At 46.3% G+C, this 24508-nt stretch overlaps 1 protein-coding gene across 3 annotated transcripts in view; it reads right to left on the bottom strand.

The window, feature by feature from the left end:
• The window catches only part of LOC115479944 (protein jagged-1-like), a 192567-nt gene that overhangs the window by 5555 nt on the left and 162504 nt on the right, over nucleotides 1–24508 (bottom strand). For 2 of the 3 annotated variants that reach the window (XM_030218283.1, XM_030218281.1), the window contains 6 exons: nucleotides 21771–21884; nucleotides 20411–20524; nucleotides 19697–19810; nucleotides 16362–16408; nucleotides 14408–14572; nucleotides 12184–12334 (listed from right to left, as the gene is read on the bottom strand). In XM_030218283.1, the coding sequence (XP_030074143.1) occupies nucleotides 12184–12334; nucleotides 14408–14572; nucleotides 16362–16408; nucleotides 19697–19810; nucleotides 20411–20524; nucleotides 21771–21884 (705 nt within the window). The remainder of the gene's footprint in view (nucleotides 1–12183; nucleotides 12335–14407; nucleotides 14573–16361; nucleotides 16409–19696; nucleotides 19811–20410; nucleotides 20525–21770; nucleotides 21885–24508) is intronic. The other variant, XM_030218282.1, reaches the window with a different exon arrangement.

The raw sequence follows: 24508 nt of genomic DNA, 5'->3' as shown, positions 1-24508 counted from the left end.
GAGGTTTGGGATTTGCAGAGGGGAGGTTGGAGGGAAGGGGAGAGATTTTGGATTTGCAGAGGGGAGTTTGGAGGGAAGGGAAGAGGTTTTGGATTTGCAGAGTGGAGGTTGGAGGGAAGGGAGAGAAGTTTTGGGATTTGCAGAGGGGAGGTTGGAAGGAAGGGGAGAGGTTTTGGGATTTGCAGAGGGGAGGTTGGAGGGAAAGGAAGAGGTTTTGGATTTGCAGAGGGGAGGTTGGAAGGAAGGAAAGAGGTTTTGGGATTTGCAGAGGGGAGGTTGGAGGGAAGGGGAGAGGTTTTGGATTTGCAGAGGGGAGGTTGGAGGGAAGGGAGAGGTTTTGGATATATAGGGGGGGTGGAAGGAAGGGGAGAGGTGCTGGATATGCAGGGGGGTGGAGGGAAAGGGGAGAAGTGCTGGATATGCAGAGGGTTGAACATGTAGGGGGACTGGATGAAAGGGAGAGAGATGCTGGACGTGTGGGGGGGGGCTGAAGGAAAGGTGCTGGATATGCAGAGGGAAGGGAGAGAGATGCAGGGAGAAAGAGCCAGATGCATAAGGGGAAGGAAAGAGAGGAAGAGAAGCTGGTTGGGGGGTGGGATCAGAGAGGAGAGGGACACATTGGTTTGGAGGAGGGAGAAAGGAGACATAGGGAAGTATACAGATACAGAAGGGAGATGATGGGTATTAGGTGGGAGCATGGGGACAGGGACACAAATGTGAGATGCTGTATGGGGATAGCACATGGGCACAGAGGGGTAATGCCTGACCAAGGGGGGGGGGACGGGGATATGGAATAGAGATAAAATGCTGGACACTGGAGAGGGGGGTATATGGATACGGGGGGGGGGGGGAGATACCAGACAAGGGAGAGAATAGGAACGCAGAAGGGATATGCTGGGCATGGGGTGCATAGGTGCACAGAGGAATGATGATGGATGAGGGGATATGAACACAGGGGAGATAATGAACAAGGAAATAAAGGAAAACAGAGATGGGAGATGGATGATGGACATGAAGAAAGAAGAAATGTCAAATAGGAGACCCTGGCAAGTGAGTTAAGAGAAGACAGAGGGAAGCAGAAACCAGAGTCTGGGACCAATATGATTTGAGAAAAAATGACCAGACAACAAAAAGGTATAAAAAAATATTTTATTTTCAATGTTGTGAATATAATATGTTGGATTTGGAATGTACATCTTGCCAAAGTTGATGGTAAACATGGCTGGGGTCCAGGAAAGACATCTAGGAAAGGACCCCAAAGTCCATTACCAGGCTGCGCCTTCAGCTTCCAGCATGCAGGCTTTCTCTGGCCAAGGAACCAAGCACAATTGCCCTAGTTGCATCCCCTAACACCATCCCTGGCATGTGCCATCTTTATATTTTGCACAGGAGCAAATGCCTTTCTTTCTTGTTTCTCTGGTGTTGTACTACATGCAAGGTCTAGTTTCTTGGGGTTTCCATTTAATTTATATTTCTAGAGTTCGTGGTCACTTATTCTGTATTTGGCATTTGTGTCTTGTGTGTGTGACTGAGGTATTCTGTTAGCATGAAGTTTCCATGTAGCATTCTGTAGTAATTTGGCTTGTTCAGCTTTCCTGATAAATGTATTTGTATTTTAGGGCCCTACTATAATATTTAAGGCACTTCTTTTTCTTAGGTAGGATCTTTGTTTTTGGAAGTTAGTGTTGGCATGGTAGATTTGCTCAAGGTTCTGAGTGACTTTTGTTTTATAGATTTTTTTAAAGTTAATTTATAATATGTCTGTAATTGAGATTACACTAGAAAACAAAATTTCTTTATATGATGAGTTTTATGGAGAATTGTCCTTGCTGTGCTCTGTATCCATTGTTGGTGGAGGGCCAGGAGGTTCTCTTGATGCAGAATGTGTTTGGCTTCAATACCATATATGTGTTGGAGGACCATGGCTCAGTGGGGCTGAATAGTGCAGTCTATTGTACTTCCCTTAGCTCTAAATTGGCCTGCAGCCACTGAAGCCTGCACTGCAACCCTCATTGAAGTTATGGGGAGTGGGGTAGGGACAGAGCATGGGTGCATCAGGTTTGCTGTTTTTTTCTTTTTCAAAAAAGTTGGCAACTCTAGTGCCCACCCATCCAACCTGTTGGCCCACCCAAAAATTGCCTTCTGGCTATGCCACTGGAAGGAGAGAAATGCTGGATACCATGGGGGTGAGGGTTGAGGGATAGGGAAGGAAATGCACCATGAGGGGAGGGAAGGGGTTTGAGAGGTAGGGAAGGAGAGAAATGATGAACACTATGGGGTTGGAGAGGGGTTTGAGAGGCAGAGAAGGAGAGAAACGATGAACACTGTGGGGGTGGTGAGGGGTTTGAGAGGCAGGCAAGGAGAGAAACGATGGGCACTATGGGGTGTGAAGAGGGGTTTGAGAGGCAGGGAAGATGAGAAATGATGGATACTATGGGAGGTAGAGAAGAGTTTGAGAGGCAGGGAAGGAGAGAAATAAGGGACACTATGGGGGGTGGGGTGAAAGGATTTTGAAAAGCAGGGAAGGAAAGAAAGGATGGACACCATAGGGGGTGGAGAACTTCTCTATCTCTCATTGCCCTCCTACATCACTTAGATCTGCACAACAAAATCAATGTGTAGTTCCCAGTTATCATGTTCTTATGCATGAGCACAGAAGACACTCTATTTTCTCTGTCCAAGCTCCCCATCTATGGAATGATCTTCCACCTTCAATGAGATTTGAATTTCGTTAATGAAGTTTCCAGACAGATGTTAAAAAACACATTTATTTAAAGAGTTCTGGATTGTATAAGCCTCCCTTTCCTTTTGTTCTGTCCCTCCCTCTTTCCTCTTTATGGTCTAGTCCTGTCACTGTGTTCGGAAAGGTCTATTCTATGTTTTTCTATTTATGTTATTTTAGATTATAAACCACCCTGAAAACTTCCAAAAGGCGGGGAAGTAAATAAATATAAAACTTGGAAAAAGGTTTGGACAAGTTCCTGAAGAAAAGTCCATAGTCTGCTATTGAGGCAGACATAGGGAAGCCACTGCTAGCCACACATGACTTTAATTTTGTGGAAGGTTTCCATCTGGAAAGCAGAAATTGTGTATTACAAGTTGAGCTGGAAGGACACCCATACCAAGCATTAATGGACTCCGACAGTGTCAAGACCCTTATTACTCAACCGTCTACAATTGAATTACTAGTGGACTGTGACCCTGGCATGTGTACATGGTGACCAGAGGCAGCAGCCAACGCTCAAGTATCCTTTAAAACACCTGTAGGGCAAGTTCAGCTGCAAGTAGCAGTCTTGGCCTTGGCTATCTTACCCAGTGGTTTTGGGCCAGGATTTCAAAAATGTCAGTACCTGTCACGGTTGTGCCCTGGTTTCAGGCTCTTAGTCATCTCGCCCCCTGGTGGCCAGGCCTGGTGGCTGCATTGGATTGTCTGTGTGCTGTTTCCCGTTCCAGACTTCAGCCCAGTCCAGTCCGGATCTTCCGGCCTGCCAGACTTGCTTGTCTTGTTTGAGCCTGCACAGCACCGGTAGCTGCCTGGTGATTGCTGCAGCTGAATCTCAGCTGCTGCTGGGCTTATTAGCCATTTGGAAACTCTCTGCTTTGCCTTTGCATTGCCTAAGGCCCTGGTTTGTTGGTGCTTGCTGCACTTCTGCCTAGTCCAGTTTTTAGTCTGTATTCTTGCTTGATTCTAGTTTAGTCTTTGTGTAGCTTTGTGTTCTGTACTGCTTGTGTACTGTATTGCTTGTTTCCCAGTCTTGTTGCTTGATTGAATGTCTTTGTCTAGTTATAGATTGTCTGTGTTTCTTGTTCAGTGGCTGCCTGGCAGCTTTCAGTTCTGTCTCTTGTCTACCAGTGTTTGTTCCCTGTTTCAGTGGCTGCTTGCAGCTTTCAGTTCTGTCCCTTTTCTGTCTGAGAGTCCTAGTCTATGATACTGCCTAGCCTCCCTGTGTGTTCTAGTCCCTGTGTGAAGCCTGCTGGTATCCAGTTCCGGCCCTGTCCAGTAAGTCCTGCCAGCCACCTGCACTCAGGGGCTCAACTCCTGAGGAACGGTGGTCAAGTGCAGGTGAAGTCTAGCTGGCCCTGTCAGAATTCTTCCTTATCCCTGTGTGAGATGGTTTTGCCTGCCACTGCCGCTCCTCGGCAGTGGCCCAAGGGCTCACAAACACAGTTCCTGCCTGGAAGACGTGACAGTACCATCTGGGCCCAGCAGATCACTGGCCCAAAGAAGGAGGAAGAGTCTGTCCCTGAGATATTCCTCCTGGAGGACCCTGACTTGTATACCAAAAGCCCGAAATTGCTTAAATCCTGCTGCCAGCAGCTGTTAGAGAAACTGCATTGCTCTCTGAATCTAGGAACTGCAGTGGATGGAGATCTGGAGCCAGGGGAAGACGGCGGTCCAGACACCCCAGACCCTTTAGCCAGCCTACCCAAACAAAGTAGCGAAGGAGGTACAGAGAATTTTAAAAGGGCACAGTCAAAGGATGAGTCCCTTAGAGAAGGCCAAGCTAGAGTTGTTTCGGTAGATGGGAATCCTGTGAGCAACCAGGACCCCTCTAAGGTAGCACTCATATTTTATAATAAAGAACGACTTATTGTATAGGTTGGCCAAGGGGACCCTGGAGGGGGATGAGGTAGAGCAACTGTTAGTCCCTCTACCCTACCATAGGCAGGTTATGCAATTAGCTCACAGTCACCTGTTAGGTGGTCATCTGGGGAAGGAGAAGACCTGGGAGCAGATTTTGGCTCGGTTTTTCTGGCCGGCTGTATTCAAGTAAGTTGAGCTCGTCTGTCAATCCTGCCCAACCTGCTTACTGATTAGTTCTGCAAGGGTTCCACCTGCCCCTCTTGTGCCCATGCCCATCATCATTACCAGGTTTGAGAGAATGGCTATGGACTTTGTGGGACCACTGGAATCATAGGCGCCCCGTATAAGAGACTTGGGGAGGCTAAGCCTCCCCAGCCCAAACGTGACCTTCCCCTGGCTGCTGTATTCCCCCCCCCCCCCCCCCAACGCAGGGCTGCTTTGCGCAGCAGCGCTGCAGCCAGGCAGCTCTCGGAAGGTTCCTCTGCTCCTTCTCACCCTCAGCTGAGCTCCCTGATTGACAGCTCTCCTCTCTTCGTCCCTCCCCCCCCAGCACGTGTTTAACTCTTACTTTCAGTGGCAGCGAGTGGCGAGGGCAGAAAAGAAGAAAACATTGCGAGCGCGCCTCTCTAGCTTCTCCCTTCTCTCACAGTGTCCCGCCTCGCCCTCGCAGAAACAGGAAATACGTCATCGCAGAAGGCGGACGGGACACTGTGTGAGGGAAGGGAGAAGCTAGAGGCGCGCCCAAGACAGTCCTTCAGGTGAGAGAAGAGTTAGTGTTTGGGAAAGATTCCTGCACTGAAGCAGCCGCAGGACGAAAGTCTTCCAAAAGAGTGTGAGAAAGAAAGTCTTTACAATAGTGGGAAAGGGGGTCAAGACTGAGCAATCTTGAATGGGGAGAGTGACGGATTGGTCTGGGAGCAGATACAAGGGAGAAAGTCCAGGGGGAGGAGATATCTAACGAGCAGAAAAGACGAAGATACTTAAGACAATGTATTGAAGTGTGTTACGCCTGGGAGGAATTCTGTGCGACTGTGCAATTCCAAATTCGCATCTGCATTTGCTGTACAGAATTCGGCACTGAAGCCGGAAACAGCATCAGCTGTTGTGCAGGCCACAAAAAGGGACAGCGTTAGTATCATATCACAGTGTAATATGATTGGCACTGGCTAACTGAGTGGACTAACAGGGCTACCACACCTCTACTCATATCACAGTGTGTAACACGCAGGAGAGACAGATAGCTGTGGGCTGGACTTGAGTAACAGCCTCAGCCCAAGAACACAGCAAGTCGGGCAGTATCAGGGAACATCTAGACCTGTCTGCACAGCCCGTCCCACCGACGCCCCACCCCGTCCCGTTCCGTTAAAGTCTCATATCTGGAGATGAACTGCTGCATGGTGCTTTCTTCTTTACTGCCGTTGCTGCCACTGAAAATAAAAAAGTTAAACACACATACACGCGTGTGGGGGGGGGGGAGGAGGAATGGATATGGGTGGATGGAGGAGAGGGCAGGGGAGAATGGTGAGTTCCTAGACATGGACTGAGGGGAGGGGAGGGCAGGGGAGAGAGGAGAATTGATGAACATAGATGGATGAATGGAGGGGGCAGGGGAGAGAGGACATTTGCTGGATATGGGTGGATGGAGGAGAGGGCAGGAGAGTTGCTGTATGGATGGATGGAGGGGAGGAAAGTCAGGAAAGAGATGTACATGGATGGAGGGTAGGGGAGGGAAGAGAGGAGAAATGCTGGACATGGATGGAGTGGAGGGCAGGGAAGAGAGAAGAAATGTTGGACAAGGATGGAGGGAAGGAAAGACAACTAAGGAAGGAGATGCACACAGATGGAGGGGAAGGGAGAGAGGAGAAATGCTGGACATGGATGGAGGGGAGGGAAGACAGGAAGTAGATGCACATGGATAGGGGAGGGGAGTGAAGAGAAATGCTGGTTATGGATGGAGGGGAAACTGCTGACTGTAAGGGCTGGTTCGGAATACTTTGAGGGCAGATACTGAAACTTGAGGAAGGATAGGGAGAGGGCTACAGATGGTTGGCCTTACTGAGGTGGCACCAAAACATCAGAAAGGGTGTAGAGCCTAAATCTTGACACTCTACGTCTTGAAGGATCTACATATGGTTGTTAATAAGAGGAGCTCATTGTGAACACTATCCACCCTAAAAGGGTGTTTTGTGGCTCTACATGAGAATTGTGATATTATGATCCCTTGTTTCATATTGTTGACGGTCTGCATTTTCCGTGTGGTGGTATATTGGTGTATTAGGTCTGCCCAGTGTAATATTTATGGTACAGTAAGGTTATGAGTGTGTTTTGCACAAAATTGTGCATAGTGTTCTGCAGTTGAGCGATTGTGGTTAGTATATGCTTTGAGCAACCACTTTATTCTTTGACATATGATATGTATCTAATATCTAAATTTAATAAAAGGTATTAATTGTGATTATTTTATTTTTACTTATTTTTTTCCTGTGTGTTGTCAGACAATTATAGATGTAAGCCCCGCCCCTGGCCCACCCCTAACCCCGCCCCCTTTAGCCTCCCCAAACAGTTGGGCCACCAACCGCCTATGACTGGAATGAACCACCTGTGGTAACAAATATAACCTGGTTATTTTGTACTATGCCACTTGCTACCCAGAGGCCACTGCCCTGTGTAATATGAAAATGCCATGGTGGCCAACATGCTGTGGGAAGTCTTTTCCCGGATAGGGATTCCTACTAAAATAATGACTGATCAAGGAACCACCTTTATGGGAAGCTTGGGAAGAAGAACCCAGCCCAGGTAGGAATTTGGCCAAATATGTGCTCACCATGCAGAAGAGACTGAAGAAAGCAGGTGAGGCAGCCAAACTCTGCTTGGAAAAGGATCAAGCGGGTCAAGTACAGAACCTTCCAGCCAGGGGATAGAGTCTTAGTCCTCCTACCCTCTTCAGAGAGTAAACTATTGTGCAAGTGGCAGGGTCCTTATGAAGTTGTGGACAAGATGAGACCTGTCAATTATAAGCTGGCCCAACAGAACAAAAGGGAAAGGCAAAGATCTTCCACATTAATTCGTTATAAAAACAGGTCTAGATCAAAACATCTTGGTTTTAAGTCCTGGACGGTTTGCCCAGATCCCACCCTTAACATGCCCCTGACATGCTCTCTTGTGATGTGTACGCACTTCTGATGGATTTCATAGAAAAACATCTAAAAATTGACTTTGAAAATACCAATTTGGACGTTTTTGTGAGACAAACGTCCAAATGCAGATTTATGCCACTTTTTGGACGTTTTTCTCTTTTGAAAATGAGCTCCATATTCATCTATAGTAAAGATTGGAGAGCCTATTTTATCCAGGCAGAGGCGGTGCTGGATAGTCTACAGACCGCTGGGCTAACAGAGAATCCTGAAAAATGCTTCTTGAAAGGCCAAGAGGTCCAATACCTGGGATATTCAGTTGGGAAAGGGCAAGTAAGACCCAATATCCAGAAAGTAGAGGCAATCACTGAGGTGCCAGTACCCCAGACGAAGAAACAAGTACGAGCCTTCCTCAGGCTCGTTGGTTATTACCACTGGTTTATTCCAGGGCTTGCTGAGCAAGCAGAACCACTAACCCGCCTTCTGTTGAAGAAGGCTCCAGAAAAGATACACTGGACTGAAGAGATGGATGTTGCCTTCCAAACACCGAAGAGGGATATTTGTTAAGAGCCAGTGCTGGTCAGCCCGGACTTCAACAGGCCCTTCATCGTGCAGACTGATGAGTCAGAGGTTGGTCTCGGGGCCGTTATGGCCCAGGAAGTGGATTGGGAAGACCACCCAGTGGCATACATTAGCCGGAAGCTGTTCCCGAGAGAGAAAAATTATATGGTAATTGAAAAGGAAGCTCTTGCTGTCAAATGGGCCCTTCAAACATTCCAATATTATTTGTTGGGGCAATACTTCCTGCTGGTCACCAACCATCAACCCCCTCAGTGGATGGCTTGACATAAAGACTCAAATGCACATACCATATGCTGGTTCCTTAGCTTCCAGCCCTTCAGATGAAACATTGGGTGGGCCGAGAACATGCTAATGCTGTCATTTTTTGTCACAGGAGGTGGACCCTGATATGGCAGGCATTCAATCGGACAAGACTGAACTGAGGGGGAGAGTATTTGAGGGGGTTTATAGAACACTGCCCCTCACCCTTCTTTAGTCCCTCAGGTAGTCTGAACCACCTTAAAACCACTAGTCCCACCCAGGGAGGAAGTGAGACGGGAGGGTTGAAGCCAAATGGACAGGAACCAGGAAGTATAAAAGGCAGGGCCAGAGTGGGATTAAGGAGGCCCAGGGAAGGAAGAGGTGACACACTAGCATATGCCTTTACAACATATGTCTAGCTACTGTGACCTGGTTGAGGTAAGCCAACTTTTGATTTAAAGATTTGTATGCCTTGCTTTGAGGTCTGGCTGGGGCCAGACCTGGAAACCCAGAGAGAGAGAGAAAGAGAGAGAGAGACAGAGGGCCAGATGCATCAACCAAACGTAAAAAAATCTAAAATGTAAAAGTGCTTACCGAATTTGAAAAAAAACAAAGAATGCACCAAAAAAACAAGCTGCACATGTTCAGTGCGGTATTGTAAAGTACAATTCATTACAGATTCGTAATCCCCGTCAGTAATCGGCTCCTAAAACCTGCGCAGAGCAGCCAAGCGTTATGCTCGCTGCTCTGTGCATGCCACAAACTGTCAACACAAACGTATTAAACCTACGTAGGTTGCTTACCTCAGATGGGGGTGTGCGAGGGGGGAGGGATTGGGACGTGCGAGCATTTAGCTCTGTGATCCTAGCAGGAGAGTGCAGTTGAAGATGTCCTCCTCAAGACTCCAAAAGGACGTCCTTCATAAACCCCCTTTCTAACAAAAGACCTCTTTCATTGTGATCCCGTTTAGCTCAGCAGAGACCTGGGCCCGCCCCCGGCTGGGGGAACAAAGGAAGGGAGGGGGACCTGGGCAAGCTGGGCTGCTTAAAGTTGTTTTCAGAACTGGGAAATTGGCCTCAGAGGAGAGCAGAGAAGCAGGGGAGCAGCGGCGACCTGGGGGGGGGGGGGGCAAGGCCCTCCATACAGGACGCTCCTGATGAGCGCCTTGCCCCCTCCCGATCCTTTTTTGATTTTTGTTTAGATTTTAGATTTTATGCAGGGGAAAGTGGGGAGGTGTTGTTTATCTCACTTTTGTTTTTAAACATGCCAGCTTGGGTTTTTATGGTGCAGGGGGAAGCGGGGAGATGACAGCTCTGGCCTTTACGACTGCTCTGACCATACGTTAAATATGTCGCGGTAAATGATTCAGTGTAATCATTGATATTGTTAGTGCATCCCGAATCGCCAACATTACAATGGTAGTTACTCTTTTGTATTCCGTTTTCGTTAGCTGCTTGCTTCTTTGGAAAAAGGCCTTTAATGCATGCAACGGTTAGGAATTTCCTTCGTTAGAGGGTCGTTAAGGTTTAGTGCAACTGGCCCAGAGAGCAGAAACTTACAGACTGTGTTCGGGGCATGGCAATCACAATCTACAGACTGTGTTTTGGACCCTGTCGGCCACAGCCCTGGTTAAGACTTTGTTCTCTGAAGAAAAGAGACTTTACTGGACTGGAACATGGGAGGCCTTGACCATTCATGGATGCTCAAGACCTCTTACTGGCTGCACTGAGTCTTGTTTAGACATGCTGACTGCACCAATACAGCCCACCAAATTGTGCTGTCCTGGAAGGGATAGAGATGGGAAGAGGAGATGTTGGACACATGGGGAGGGAAGGGGAGATGCTGAACACCTCATAGGTGTACAGAAGGTGAAAAGCTGGACACTTGGAGCAATGTAAGGAAGGGAAGAGGCTATAAACATGGGGGAGTAGGAAAGTGGTGAAGTGGACACTTGGGGGTAAGGAAGCAGTAGTGGTGGACACTTGGAAGAGTAGAGAAGGGAAACTGAAGGAAACAAGGGGGAAGGCCTTGAGCAGCTCCAGGGGGACACATGGCTGAAGGTTTGCCTAGGGCAGAAGTTTTCAACCCAGTCCTCGAGGCACACCCAGCCAGTCAAGGTTTTCAGGATATCCCCATTGAATTCAATAGGGATATCCTGAGAACCTCGACTGGCTAGGTGTGCCCCAAGGCCTGGCTAGGTGTGCCCCAACCTCCTGGCCTAGGGCATCAAATACCCCTGGGATGGCCCTGCTAGAACCAATGCTATAATTAATAAAAGTGAGGGGCTTATAGATGATGCTACAGGTAAAAGTTAAGTGAATAGTGTCAGTTCTATAGCTAATGGGGAGAGGTTGAAAGCCAGTGATATAAGCAATGAGGAAGAACTTAGCTAGAACTTGCAAGCTCTGGAATTCTTCAGAGTATATGGCTTTCTGATGACCTTTGATTTTTTTTTTGTTCTTTGATGAAGAGCTAGGTATTCTACTAAGCCTCCACCAAAGCTGCTGGAAGAGATGTCACTACACCTCATCAAAGCACAGAGTGCTAATACTCCATCCCAGTGCTGCCCCTGTAGAAGCAGAAAGAGGAGCTCTCCTGAGCACGTATGTGGCTGCTAGCTTGGAGCTATGTTATTAAAGGGGAGTTATGTTATCAAAGGGCAGTTAAGTGCTTCTTTTCTTCCCACATATTAATGTATGTTATGATGCAAGTTGAGGAATCTCTATATTCACAACTTTTATTGTATATAAGAAAAGCATAAAAAGGATATTAAAGAGTGACCTAGAGCCAATGCAGAGGGAACTAGCGCTGTGACTATAGCTAATGAAAAGGGATCTAAAGCCAGTGCTATAACTAATGAAAAGGGGCTTAGGACTGGTTCTATGGTTTGTGGGAAGGTTCCAGACCCAATGCTATATCTAAAATTTATAGAGGCCTGCAACTAGTGCAATAGAGGGGCCTAGAGCCAGTGCCACAGTTAATGCAGAGGGAACTACATCCAGTGCTATAACCTATAAGTAATGAAGAGGGGCCTGAAACCAATTCTGTAGCTAATGTGGGAGGAAGAGCCAGTGCTCTAGCTAATTTAGAGTGGCTTAGAGCCAATGATTTAACTCATTCATTTATTCGGATTTGGCTCAAACGTTTCAGTTGTAACTTAAGACCAGATACATTCAGGTACAGTAGATATAATAATGAAAAGTGTCAGTGCCATAGCTAATGCAGAGGGAAATAGTGCTGATGCTATAGCAGATGAACAGGGGTCTAGAGCCAGTGCTGTAAGTAATGAAAAGGGGTCTAGAACTGGTTCATGTGGGATGGGCTCGGAGCTAGTGCCACATATAATTTAGAGGGACCTAGAGCCAGTTCTGTAGATAATAAACAGGGCCCTAGAGCCGGTGCTACAACAAATGGGAAGAAAGGCCTAGAATCAGTCCTATAATTAACGAGGCGAAGGGCCCAGTGCCAGTGCTACAACTAAGAAAATGGAGCCTAAAACTGGTACTATAGTTAATTAACAGAGGCCTAGAGATGATTCTACAACCAATGGTGAGGTCCTTGAGCTCATATTCTTGTAAATGCTGTATAGAAAAGTGTGTTTGTGTGTGTGTGCATGCACATATGTGTGTGTCTGTCCTTTACCTGAGCAATCTCCCTCTGCACAGGATTCGTGGAGGCTCTGACAGCCTCCTTCTTCAGAGCCCTCCAAACAGGAACAGGTATAGCCACCCCTGTCTTCAGCACAATGGGCACCTTGAGGGCATGGATTGGGGTCACAGACGTTCACCAAAAACTGTTAGGGTGAGGGGATAATGAAAGAAGACTCAGTCTGAAGGGCAGAAGTTTGCACACACAGACAAGCAAAGGTATACTTGAGATCAGGATTCATCGCCAGTGCTTGAGTAATGCAGTATGTCTGACCCAGATCACATGGCTATTGCTGGCTTGATTCTTCAAAATATAAACTGGCATGCTCCATAAAACTCTTTTCCTATAAGAAATATCGCTGGCAGCCAGCGGCACACCAAGGGAGGGGCGGTGGGGGCGGTCCGCCCCGGGTGCATGCTACTGGAGGGGTGCAGAGAGCAGCCGCACGCCTGTTGGCTCCACTGGTTCCCTGCTCCCTCTGCCTTGGAACAGGTTACTTCCTGTTCCGGGGCAGAGGGAGCAGGGAGCCAGCGGAGTCGAGAGCCTCGCGGCTGCTCCCAGCAGCTAAGAATGCACCCGGGAGGGGAGGGGGTTGATGCCCCGGGGGGGTATTGTGCCGGTGGTGGGGGGGGGTGTCGTGCTGCACCGGGGGGGGGGGGAGGAGGGGCGCGCATCTGCGATCCGCCCCGGGTGGCAGCCGACCTAGGATCGTCACTGCTGGCAGCATCTTCTCATTTCCCTTACACACCATAAAAGACATCATTAGCAGAGTCTGTTAACTCCTGGTGCTCTACCTCTCCCTCCCATTAGCAAAGAAAACCATAGCTGGCCTGCAGCAGGTACAACCAGATATAAAAGCTGAACCAGTGAAGATACAGCACAAGCAGTATGGCTTCCACTAAAATGTATTTGCATAAACATACCCAACATGGCTGCACTTTGGCTGACACCCGCATCAGGGGTACAGTAAAGTCACAAAGCGTTCTTCTCTCTGCTAACACAAATGGAAATGAAAACAGCCAGTGCTAAATACAGTGCATGGATTGAACATTTTGACTCCTGAGCAGCCAGCTGTGTAGCGTTTTTGGTGCATTGCAAAAGTGATTTTGTCAGGTATTGCTTCCAGTTTTTGATGTGGTATCTATATGTGATATCTTAGTAATTGACAGTAGCTTACAAGACATCAGGGAAGACGTTCAGGTCATGCAATCTCTGTAGGGTTGGCTCTTTACAAGACTTCCATTCATGTTAGCACAGAGGAGGACACTTTCTGCCCGGTATTCAGCCTGCAGCTGTAAACTTTATGCCGCTTACTTAACCAGTTGACAAACTGAAAATTGCCACCAACTGGCTAAGTAGGTGCTCCGCCCCTACTAGCTGGTTAAGTGTTGCTGAATATTGTGTGCTGGGTTTAACTGGGTAGTGGCCTCTTCTGCCCGGTTAAAACTTTCTGACTATCAGACAGTTTGTGACTCTATTGTACTCCTGATGCAGGCAAAGGCTGAAACACAGGGGCATCAGGTATTTTATGTGAATATTCCATCAGGGTCGTTATGCTCATATTAGCCCTCTCCTCAAGTCACTTCACTGGCTTCCTATCTGTTTCCGCATACAGTTCAAACTCCTCTTATTGACCTATAAGTGCATTCACTCTGCAGCTCCTCAGTACCTCTCCACTCTCATCTCTCCCTACATTCCTCCCCGGGAACTCCGTTCACTGGGTAAATCTCTCTTATCTGCACCCCTCTCCTCCACCGCTAACTCCAGACTCTGTTCCTTTTATCTTGCTGCACCATATGCCTGGAATAGACTTCCTGAGCAGGTATGTCAAGCTCCATCTCTGGCCGTCTTCAAATCTAAGCTAAAAGCCCACCTTTTTGATGCTACTTTTAACTCCTAACCCTTATTCACTTGTTCAGAACCCTTATTTTATCATCCTCACCTTAATATTCCCTTATTTCTTGTTTGTCCTGTTTGTCTGTCCTAATTAGATTGTAAGCTCTGTCGAGCAGGGACTGTCTCTTCATGTTCAAGTGTACAGTGCTGTGTACGTCTAGTAGCGCTATAGAAATGATAAGTAGTAGTAGTAGTAGAATGCATTTTATTGGATGCCATATTGCTTGTGTTGTGCCTTTGTTGGTCCAGCTTTTATATCTGGGTATCTGCTATTGCTGGAAGACTGCCTCTTATTTTTGGCTGCAGCAGCTACAATTCAGACCTCACACAGGGGACCAGTGCGACCGGCAGGACAGTCACAGTGAATGCCATTCCTCATGTCCTTGCAGTGGCCTCCATGCAGACAAGCGCAGTCCTGATGGTTCGTCTCACATTGGGCACCCTTGTAACCTGGAGGACAGAGGCATCCATACCCATGTCCAAGAATCTGGAGGGAATGAGATGAAGGACAATGGTAATAAAACACACAGCATGCCAGCACAGAACAAAAAAGACTGCATCGCACAGCAGCCATCAACATAGCTAGCCCCCTGTTGGATGCAGCTTGTTGAGTGGGGAAGGTAAAGGACACTGATCCCTTGATGCAGACAGGAGACGCATTTGGCCTACTGTTATCTGACACAGAAGCTGATCGATCTTAGCAAGATATGTGATGAGGAAAGGCATGGTGGAGTGTGTGCAGGGATGAAATAACAAAGGACAGAGGAGTGGCAATGAAGGTAAGGAGCAGAAAGAAAAAACAGAGTCCTCAGGTGGTTTCAGACCATTGGGTCTAGGATAAGCTAGGCCTGATTTTACCATCAAGGCATCCATGGATATGTAGGTCTCTGCTTTGTATTTAGGGATATCACAGATCTCTCTGTAATTATACGGGGGAATTCTATCAATGGCGCTCAAAAATGGGCACCGGAAAAGTTTGGCCTGCTGAAACCTGGTGTAAATCCTGGCACCCAAGTTGGGTGCGGAGACCCGTTATTCTATAACACTGTGTGCAAAGTTTTGGAATGCCTACGATCCTCCTATGGCCACACCCCCTTTTGGGTTGCGCGTTATGGGAATTGGTGTCAATTAATGTTAATAATTGTTTGTTATACATAGATGTGTCCCAAACATCAATATGGAGCACAGGTCATAAATAAGTAGTAGTTTGATATCTGGAGACCATCAGATCTAACTGCCTCACACAACCATCAGAACATACAATTGTTCTATCGCAATGAGCGAAATGGTGTGGTGCAAATCCTCATCGGCTCCTCTCATTATTCATCAACTATTCATTACATTCTTGTATTTCTTATATTTCTTTTTTGTAAACCACATATATCTCATGAAAAAACTAGTGTTTTCAAAGACACTTATCTTAAACGATAGCAGCTCAAGCCTCTCTGTGCTTCAGTATGCTTTCTACCTGTGTCTTGGTTTGTGCTCCCCTCGCCCTCTGGTAGCCAGAACCAGTGGCTGCCATAGACTGTCTTGCTGTCCCTACCCATTCCAGGCTTCAGCTCACTCCGGTCCGGATCTTCCAGGCTGCCAGACTTGTCTTTCTTGTTTGTGCCTGCAAAGCACCCATAGCTGCCTTGTGATTGCTGCAGCTGAGTCTCAGCTGCTGCTGGGCTTATTAGCCATTTGGAAACTTCTGTGTATGCTTTTGCATCGCCTAAGGTCCCTGGCATGCTGGTGTGCGCTGTGCACTTCTGCCTAGTCCAGTTTTAAGATAAGTGTCTTTGAAAACACTAGTTTTTTCATGAGATATATGTGGTTTACAAAAAAGAAATATAAGAAATACAAGAATGTAATGAATAGTTGATGAATAATGAGAGGAGCCGACGAGGATTTGCACCACACCATTTCGCTCATTGCGATAGAACAATTGTATGTTCTGATGGTTGTGTGAGGCAGTTAGATCTGATGGTCTCCAGATATCAAACTACTACTTATTTATGACCTGTGCTCCATATTGATGTTTGGGACATATCTATGTATATTATTCAATAGTCCCCACATCTTCTTCTTTTGGTGGTTTTTTTTGTGAAGAGTCTAATAATTGTTTGTTAGCATCCAATTATTGATGGTTACCAGTTCATTAGCCAATATAAGTTGCACGCACATCTCAGCAGCATGCCCATAATATATAGAATCAGGGGAACAATATGTGATGCTCCTTACACCGCTATGCCCCAAAGTTTGAAAGGTCATCAGCATGGGCAAATATTCACCTGGCATTTCCCACCATTGTGGCATCGTGCATGGCAAAGGTCAGTGCCTGAAAACCAGATTAAGAAAAAGAGGGGGGATAAGAAGTATCTCTTCCACATCTGTTTTCACAAACTTGAAATAAAAGGTGTGCATCTTTTATTACATCAAATATATTAGGCAACTATCCAAGCCCACAGAAGTTCTAAGGTTATATCTTTTATTACAGATACACATCACCTGCTTTTAAAATCTTCTGCTTCCCCCAGTCCTATTCTTCAGCTGTTGTACACGAATCAGTGGATTAAATCTTGAAATTGCATGGATGACAGCTATTTAAATTAAAAATTTTCTTTGAGTCTTTTGATTGGTGCTCTTGGTCACATGATTAAGCCTACTCTATATATGATAGTAGGCACGGCTGCCATTTCAGTTGGGCCTGAGTAATAGAGAAGATTAACTTTGAGCAGATGGTTTGTTAAAATATTCTAAGTACTTTTGGTCACTCTGCTTTGCTGAATTTTGAGAATGATTTTATATATATATTTTTCTGTCTCTACATAGAAGACAGTTTACCTGAGGTAGGATGCAAAACATAGTTATGTCAGCACATGGTTCTCCAGAGCATTTCAGCTAAATTCCAGCTTAAACTCAGCTTTAAATCAGATAAGTTTCAAGCTTTCAACTTTGAAAGATTTTTCTTGTTATAAAAAGGAGAATTGCATATGCTCTAAGTATTATGAAGACAAAAGGGAAATGTTGTTTAAAAAAGGACCAATGAGGAAGACTAGCAGACTGTGGTGCTTGCAATGCACTTGAAAACTGAGCTGCTTCTGATGGTCCACAAAAATGTATAAACTTATTTTGCAGGAGTTTATTGAGAATAGGGTGAATTTGAATAAAGATAACACTTCTTATTCACCCTATTCTCAATAAACTCCTGCAAAATAAGTTTATACATTTTTGTGGACTTCTAACAGTATGGGGTTATTTTCAATGTTGTACATAAATCAGTATCACATCTGCACATATAGGTGGGGGGTGGGGGTCTGTGATGATGATCAGTCCAGCAACATCCTTCAGATTTACTCTAATTGATAAGGCTGGGAATTACCAAAGTATAAGGAAGTTTTATCAGTTTCAAACACAGGCATCTCCCCAGAAATAAATTAAAGAAAATTCAAGGGGTCAATATTCAAAGGGGTGTAGGTGGGTGGGAGAGGCTTCTGCCTGCTTAAACCCCACTCAACAGGCCAGGAAGAGATATTCAGCGGCACTTAACACACCACAGTACTGTCCAGTTAGTACTGGGGTGAAGTTGGGGTGGAGACAGCAGATAAGCGGGCACCACAATATTCATTGTCACTGCCTACATACCTAACTGGGAAGATAGGACTGCACAAAATGTAGTCCCTTCTTTACTCAATTAGGTATATGGGTGCTGGCACTGAATATCGAGAGACACCCGCATAACTTCCTGGTTCGCAGATGATTCCGATATTCAATACCAATGCCTGGGCATGATTCGGCACTGAATATAATAACATAGAAAATGACGGCAGATAAAGACCTGAATGGTCCATCCAGTCTGCCCAACAGTCACACCCATTATCAAGTCATGATTAAACCAACAATGAATGTGATATAAAATACTTGATCATTGTCTCTCTTTGGCATTTCTGGGACATAGACCGTAGAAGTCCGCCCAGCCCTGTCCTTAGGCTCCAACTACTGAAGTTGCCGTCAAAGGCCACTCCAGCTTATCCAAATCCTTCTTGTCATTTGTGGGACACAGACCATAAAAAGCTGCCCAGTACTATTCTCACGTTTCAAATTACTGGAGTTTCCGTCTGTCACGTCTGTGGTCGTGACCCCTCTCAGGCTTACCTTATTTCTGGCGGTCAGCTTCTAAGCTGGCTTCTGTCTGGTCTTTCTGAGTTAGCTCTGTCTCTGTGTGCTGGCTGCTTCCAGCATGGCTCTGATTTCTCCACTACACTGCACCTGTGTGTGTTAAGCCTCTCTGTGCTTCAGTATGCTTTCTACCTGTGTCTTGGTTTGTGCTCCCCTCACCCTCTGGTGGCCAGAACCAGTGGCTGCCATAGACTGTCTTGCTGTCCCTACCCATTCCAGGCTTCAGCTCACTCCGGTCCGGATCTTCCAGGCTGCCAGACTTGTCTTTCTTGTTTGTGCCTGCAAAGCACCCATAGCTGCCTTGTGATTGCTGCAGCTGAGTCTCAGCTGCTGCTGGGCTTATTAGCCATTTGGAAACTTCTGTGTATGCTTTTGCATCGCCTAAGGTCCCTGGCATGCTGGTGTGCGCTGTGCACTTCTGCCTAGTCCAGTTTATTGTCTGAGATTCTTGCCTGTTTCTAGTATAGTCTGTGTAGCTTATCTTGTACTGTATTGCTTGTTCCCAGTCTTCTTTCTTGTTTGTATTTCTCTGTCTAGTTCTTGGTTGTCTGTGTTTCTTGTTAAGTGGCTGCCTGGCAGCTTTCAGTCTTGTCTCTTGTCTGTCAGTATTTGTTCCCAGTTTTAGTGGCTGCTCTGCAGCTTTCAGTCTTGTCTCTTGTCTGTCAGTAGTTGTACCCTGTTTTAGTGGCTGCTCTGCAGCTTTCAGTTCCTGACCCTGTTGGCCTGTCCCCTTCCTGCCTAGTGGGTATCCAGTTCCTACCCTGTTCGGTAAGTCCTGCCGGCCACCTGCACCCAGGGGCTCAACTCTTGAGGAACGGTGGTCAAGTGCAGGTGAAGTCTAGCTGTCCCTGTCAGAGTTCTGTCTTATCCCTGTGTGGGGTGGTTTTGCCTGCCGCTGCCACTCCTCGGCAGTGGCCCAAGGGCTCACGAACCCAGTTCCTGCCTTGAAAACGTGACACCGTCTAAGCCCTCTCCAGTCCATCCTAAACTGGATTGCCATATACAGGACCCAGACCGTACAAGCCAGCCTAGCACCAGCCTTAGTTCTCCACAGCTGGATTTGCTATCTAAGTGCCACTCTGGGTCTAATTCAGCTGACCACTGTGCAATAAGTCTTTAATAATGTTATTTATTACACTTGGTAAAGAAACTACCTAAAATAAACTTTTCTATATACAATGGGGTTAGCAAAGTTTCTCAGACATTCTCAAGTTAAATTAAACTGACAAGAGAAGTCCATGTCATCAAGGACAAGCTGATCCAGTCCTGGATTTACCCCGTATGTATAAATGAACCTGCAGTTCTTGCCTTTCTTAGAGATTTCCAATGTTCAAGTCCATAGAAACAAGGGAGTAACACCAGGACTGGATCAACCTGTCCAGATGTCATGGAACCATCTGGCGACACCACAGCCAACCAAGAGATTGAATATCGGGATTTTACTTACTGGTGTCACAGTTGGGACCACTCCAACCCTCATGGCAATCACAGAAATATCCGCCAATGAGATTCTTGCAGACTCTGGCATGCAGGCAGGGATCACGCTGGCACTCATCAACATCTGAAAGCAAAAATAGGGCTAGAAGTGTAGGGCATGGCTCAGAGAAGACAGTATGGGGCAGATGACTTGGTTCAGAGAAGAGGGCCAGGGGCAGAGGGCTCAAAGACGAGAGCCAGGATGTGGATCAGAGAAGACAGTCAAGGGCAGAGGACTTGAGTCAAAGAACAGAGTCAGGAGCAGAGAATGTGGGACAGAGAAAGTGGGCCAGGGGCAGAGGACTTGGCTCAGAGAAGAGAGCCAGGGGCATAGGATGTGGGTCAGAGAACAAAACTAGGAGTGCCTGATACACTTAAGGTACCAGAACCTCTGTGATAGTAGTAAGCATGATCAACATGATCTGCTGGCCTGCTGCACAAGAGGGTGAACAGCATTAGAATATTGTGTGTTCTCACTAAAGCACAGAAAGGTAGTGGAGTGATATATTGATGAACAGTGCAAGACAGCAGTGAGAATGCCTGATACAGCAAAATCTTTCAACAACACACAGGCTGAAAATATACGATGTTGTCTCTGCTTTTGTCAACCATGGATATGAGGCACATATGAAACTGGAATGCCAAAATGTTGTGGTATATGTGAAGTCTCTAACTCTGGACTCACCCAATCGACAAGTTTTCCCTGTCCATTCAGGAGGACAGACACAGCTGTAGCTGAGGATGAGGTCATGGCAAGTCCCACCATGAGCACAGGGCTGTGATGCACATTCAGCAATCTCTACAGCACCAAAAATGAAAAACAGGGGAGAGGGGTGTCACTGCTGTTACAGAAGAAAGTGGGGACAAACAAGACAGAGTGATTGTGCCCAACAAGAATAGAGCTGGAAGTATGCAAAGAGAGTACAGATGAGACAGGGAAAGGGTAGGTGGGCTGCCACACCTGCTATGTCTCCCTTATTGAGTAAAGGACACTTTGGAGCTTAGAAAAGAGATGGCTGAGGGGATATGATAGAGGTCTACAAAATTTTGAGTGGAGTAGAACAGGTAATCGATTGTTTACTCTTTCAAAAAGTACAAAGACTAGGGGTCACTCAAGGAAGTTACATTGTAATACTTTTAAAACAAATAGGTGAAAATATTTTTTCACTCAACAAATAGTAACTTCTGGAAATCGGTGCCAGGGGATGTGGTAAACGCAGCTAGCATATCTGGTTTTAAAAAAGGTTAGGACAAGTTCCTGGAGTAGAAGTCCACAATCTGCTATTATGATAGACACGGGGAAAGCCACTACTTATCCCTGGGATTGGTAGCACGGAATCTTGCTACTCTTTGGAATTCTGCCAGCTACTTGTGACCTGGATTGGTCACTGTTGGAAGCAGAATACTGGGCTAGATGGAGCATTGGTCTAACCCGGTATTTTTTTTTTATTTTTGTTACATTTGTACCCCGCGCTTTCCCACTCATGGCAGGCTCAATGCGGCTTACATGGGGCAATGGAGGGTTAAGTGACTTGCCCAGAGTCACAAGGAGCTGCCTGTGCCTGAAGTGGGAATCGAACTCAGTTCCTCAGTTCCCCAGGACCAAAGTCCACCACCCTAACCACTGGCTATTCTTATGTTCTTATAAAGGCCATCTCCTGCCCAAAATCAGGAAACTCTCATTGAATATGGGAGACTTGGAAGCCAACCAGAAAGTGTTTTCTCTGTCCATATGCAATTACCAGCAGCTTTAAATCTCACGGCCAACACCTCCTGCTATGAGATTAACAGACATGAAGTGTAGTTCTGCTAGATCTGAAGCTGTTCAGGGTTGCAGTGTAGCAAAGAAGTGTTTGAGAAGGTGTGGAGACGGGGCACAGCATGGGCAGAATAGGGCAGGATATAAGCTGGCTAGGGAGCAGGGCTAAAATCTCCCCCTTGGCATTTCTGTGCTGGGGATAAAGGAGTTTCTAAGGGCAAAGACAAACACACCCACACCTCTACACCCATCTCCTGCTGCCTATACTGATGTTTCTTGACCTTACCAGTCTCACATAATGTCCCAGTCCATCCCGGGGAACAGAGGCACTGAAAGGCTGAGTCCATCTCCTGGCAAGTTCCTCTATTTAAGCAGGGGCTGGATAGACAGGAAAATTCAGCTGAGAGGAAAGAGAGAGAAAGATTGTAAGGGGTTCCCAAGCCCACAGACGTTCTGAGGTTACAGCTTCCACCTCTTCCTTCTTGTTAAAAACATACTGGAGTCAATATTCAAGGTGATTTAACTGACCAGAAATGGCTCCTGGCCAGTTAAATTCCTTGTTTGGGACTAACCGGTCATTTTCAGTAGAACTTAATTGGTTAGTGCTGCTGAAAGTGTCCAATTAGTGCCTAAAGCAAAACTGGCTATTTTGGGGGCGTTATGGGGCGGAGTTGGCACTTGGCCAGTTGAATGCCGATTATTCAGCATTTAACCGGCCAAGGTCACCACCAGGGATATAGCCAGACACCCAATTTTGGGCAGACCTGAGCTCAAAGTGAGTGGGCATGAGAACCGCACTCACTACCTGGCATCTTTCCCTCCCTTCCCTCCAGGCTATTGGGGAGGGGGGATGTCTCTTAACTGCAGTCCCCCCTCCCCTCCCCTGGTACCTTTTACAGAGCTCCCAAGGGGTCCCAATTTTGAGAGGGAGATTTTAGTACACGTTCCCAGCCCCCCCCCTCCCACCCTGCCTTGGCTCCAACCACTCTACATGGCTCCACCCCCTGGCACATCTCAATCCCGCGACCATTCCAGAAAATATTTTATTTACTAGCCTAGTACCCTTTTCAATTAGATTTCAGAGGCCAAAACCTCCTGCCTCAGGTCAGGTGAGGACAGTTTACTGCTGTTATGGTATCCTCTCCTGACCTGAGGTGGAGGTATAGCACTTGTATATCGCTCCTACCTCAAGGTAGAGCCAAGTTCGGAACTCATATTTGCCTCGCTGGAAATCGCTGCAGTCAACGTGCATCACTCATCACTTCATAATCACCTAGTTTGTGTGCTGTTCTACAGACCACCAGTTAATTGGAATAGTAGTCAATCCGATCTACTGGACTTTACCTTCCACATCTGAATGGCGAATTCAAACATAATTCTACTGGGAGATCTTAACCTCCACTTAGATCATTCTAGTTCGCTAGATACTATTCAATTCTTAGTCTTTCTTCGTCTTTGGGACCTAAACTTGCCCATCTCACTGCAAAGGGCACTCATTAGATCTTCTCTCTTTTAAATTTTTAGATGATGCCAATTTTCTCCTGCATGACATTAGATGGTTCGAAACTTCCTGGTCTGACCATTACAAACTACATTTCACATTACATTGGCGAACCTCAGGTTTCCCCCAGCCTTATAAGATTCACATGTACTATTCTAGAGGTGTCACTGACCCTTCTTTATTCTGGAAGTATTTTTATAGTGATGATAGGGTGTTACATACACACTCATCCCACTACCTTACTGATCTGGAAAATAGATGCAAGGCCGTGCTAGATTTTCTTGCGCCATTACATCTCAAAACTTCCTACATCTGCAGTTCTACACCATGGTTCTCTGCCAGTCTTAAAACCTTAAAATCTGAGACCAGAAGACTTGAAAGAGCTTGGTGTAAATGGAAAACAGATCTAGCGCTAGGAGCTTGGAAAAACTGTCACCGAAAATATAAGAATGCCACTAAGTACAGTCTGCAAGCCAGGACATTAAAAAGGTGCATCAACTTCTAAACTCCTTCCTTGATACCCGAAGGTTAGAAGTCTCTAGTGATGAACTTCCATCTGCCACTCAATTTGCAACTTACTTCAAAGAGAAAATCTTAGCCTTACGTTCAACATCAGTTAGTAGTATTTCAGATGTGGATGCATTCTTAGGCTCCTTGGCAATGTCTGAGGATTTCTGCCCGGCTGATCGTACATGGACCACCTTTAATATTCTATTATTTGACAACGTATCCACTGCTGATTGGATGTCTGTCTGAACCACATTTTAAAAGTTGCTCCGAAATGCTTTGTTGAAGATCTGACTTCCTATCTAAACTGTGCTAAGATCTGGGACTTTCCCGCCAGAACATGGTAATATTCTTCCCACACCCATTCCAAAAAACCTTAAGATTAAATCTGATGTTATTTCCAATTATTGCCCAGTGGCTTCCATACCATTGGTTATCAAATTATTAGAGAGTATGGTGAACGCCCAGTTGAATGAATTCCTGATTAACTTTGACATCCTTCACCATTTGCAGTCAGGTTTCCGTACCCATTATATCACCGAGACAGTTCTAGTCACCATCTTATCAAACTTCAAACAAGAGCTATCCATTGGTCGGAAAGTACTACTGCTTCAATTTGACATGTCAGGCGCCTTCGATATGGTGGACCATGACATATACTACTTCATCTACTAGACTCCTTCGGCGTAGGAGAGTCACTTTTACACTGGTTCAAGGGCTTCTTAACCTCAAGATCCTATCAGGTCAAAGTGAATTCAGCCATCTCTGCTCCATGGAATGCCTCTTGCGGGGTACCCCAGGGTTCATCCCTTTCACCAACATTATTTAATATCATGCTGATACCATTAGCCACAGCTCTAGCGAACCTAGGCCTCAATCTATTCATCTATGCTGACGACATAACCATCTACATCCCCTTTCATACCACTGTATCCGAAATAGCTGATCTCACTGCAGCTAGCTTCTCCACTATTGAACACTGGGCTCAGGTGTTTCGGTTTAAACTAAACAAGGAC

This window comes from Microcaecilia unicolor, chromosome 11 (assembly GCF_901765095.1).
Source record: "Microcaecilia unicolor chromosome 11, aMicUni1.1, whole genome shotgun sequence".
Classification (NCBI taxonomy): Eukaryota; Metazoa; Chordata; class Amphibia; order Gymnophiona; family Siphonopidae; genus Microcaecilia; species Microcaecilia unicolor.
The sequence above is the reverse complement of the archived record's forward strand: the minus strand, read 5'-3'. Positions and strand labels throughout refer to the sequence as shown.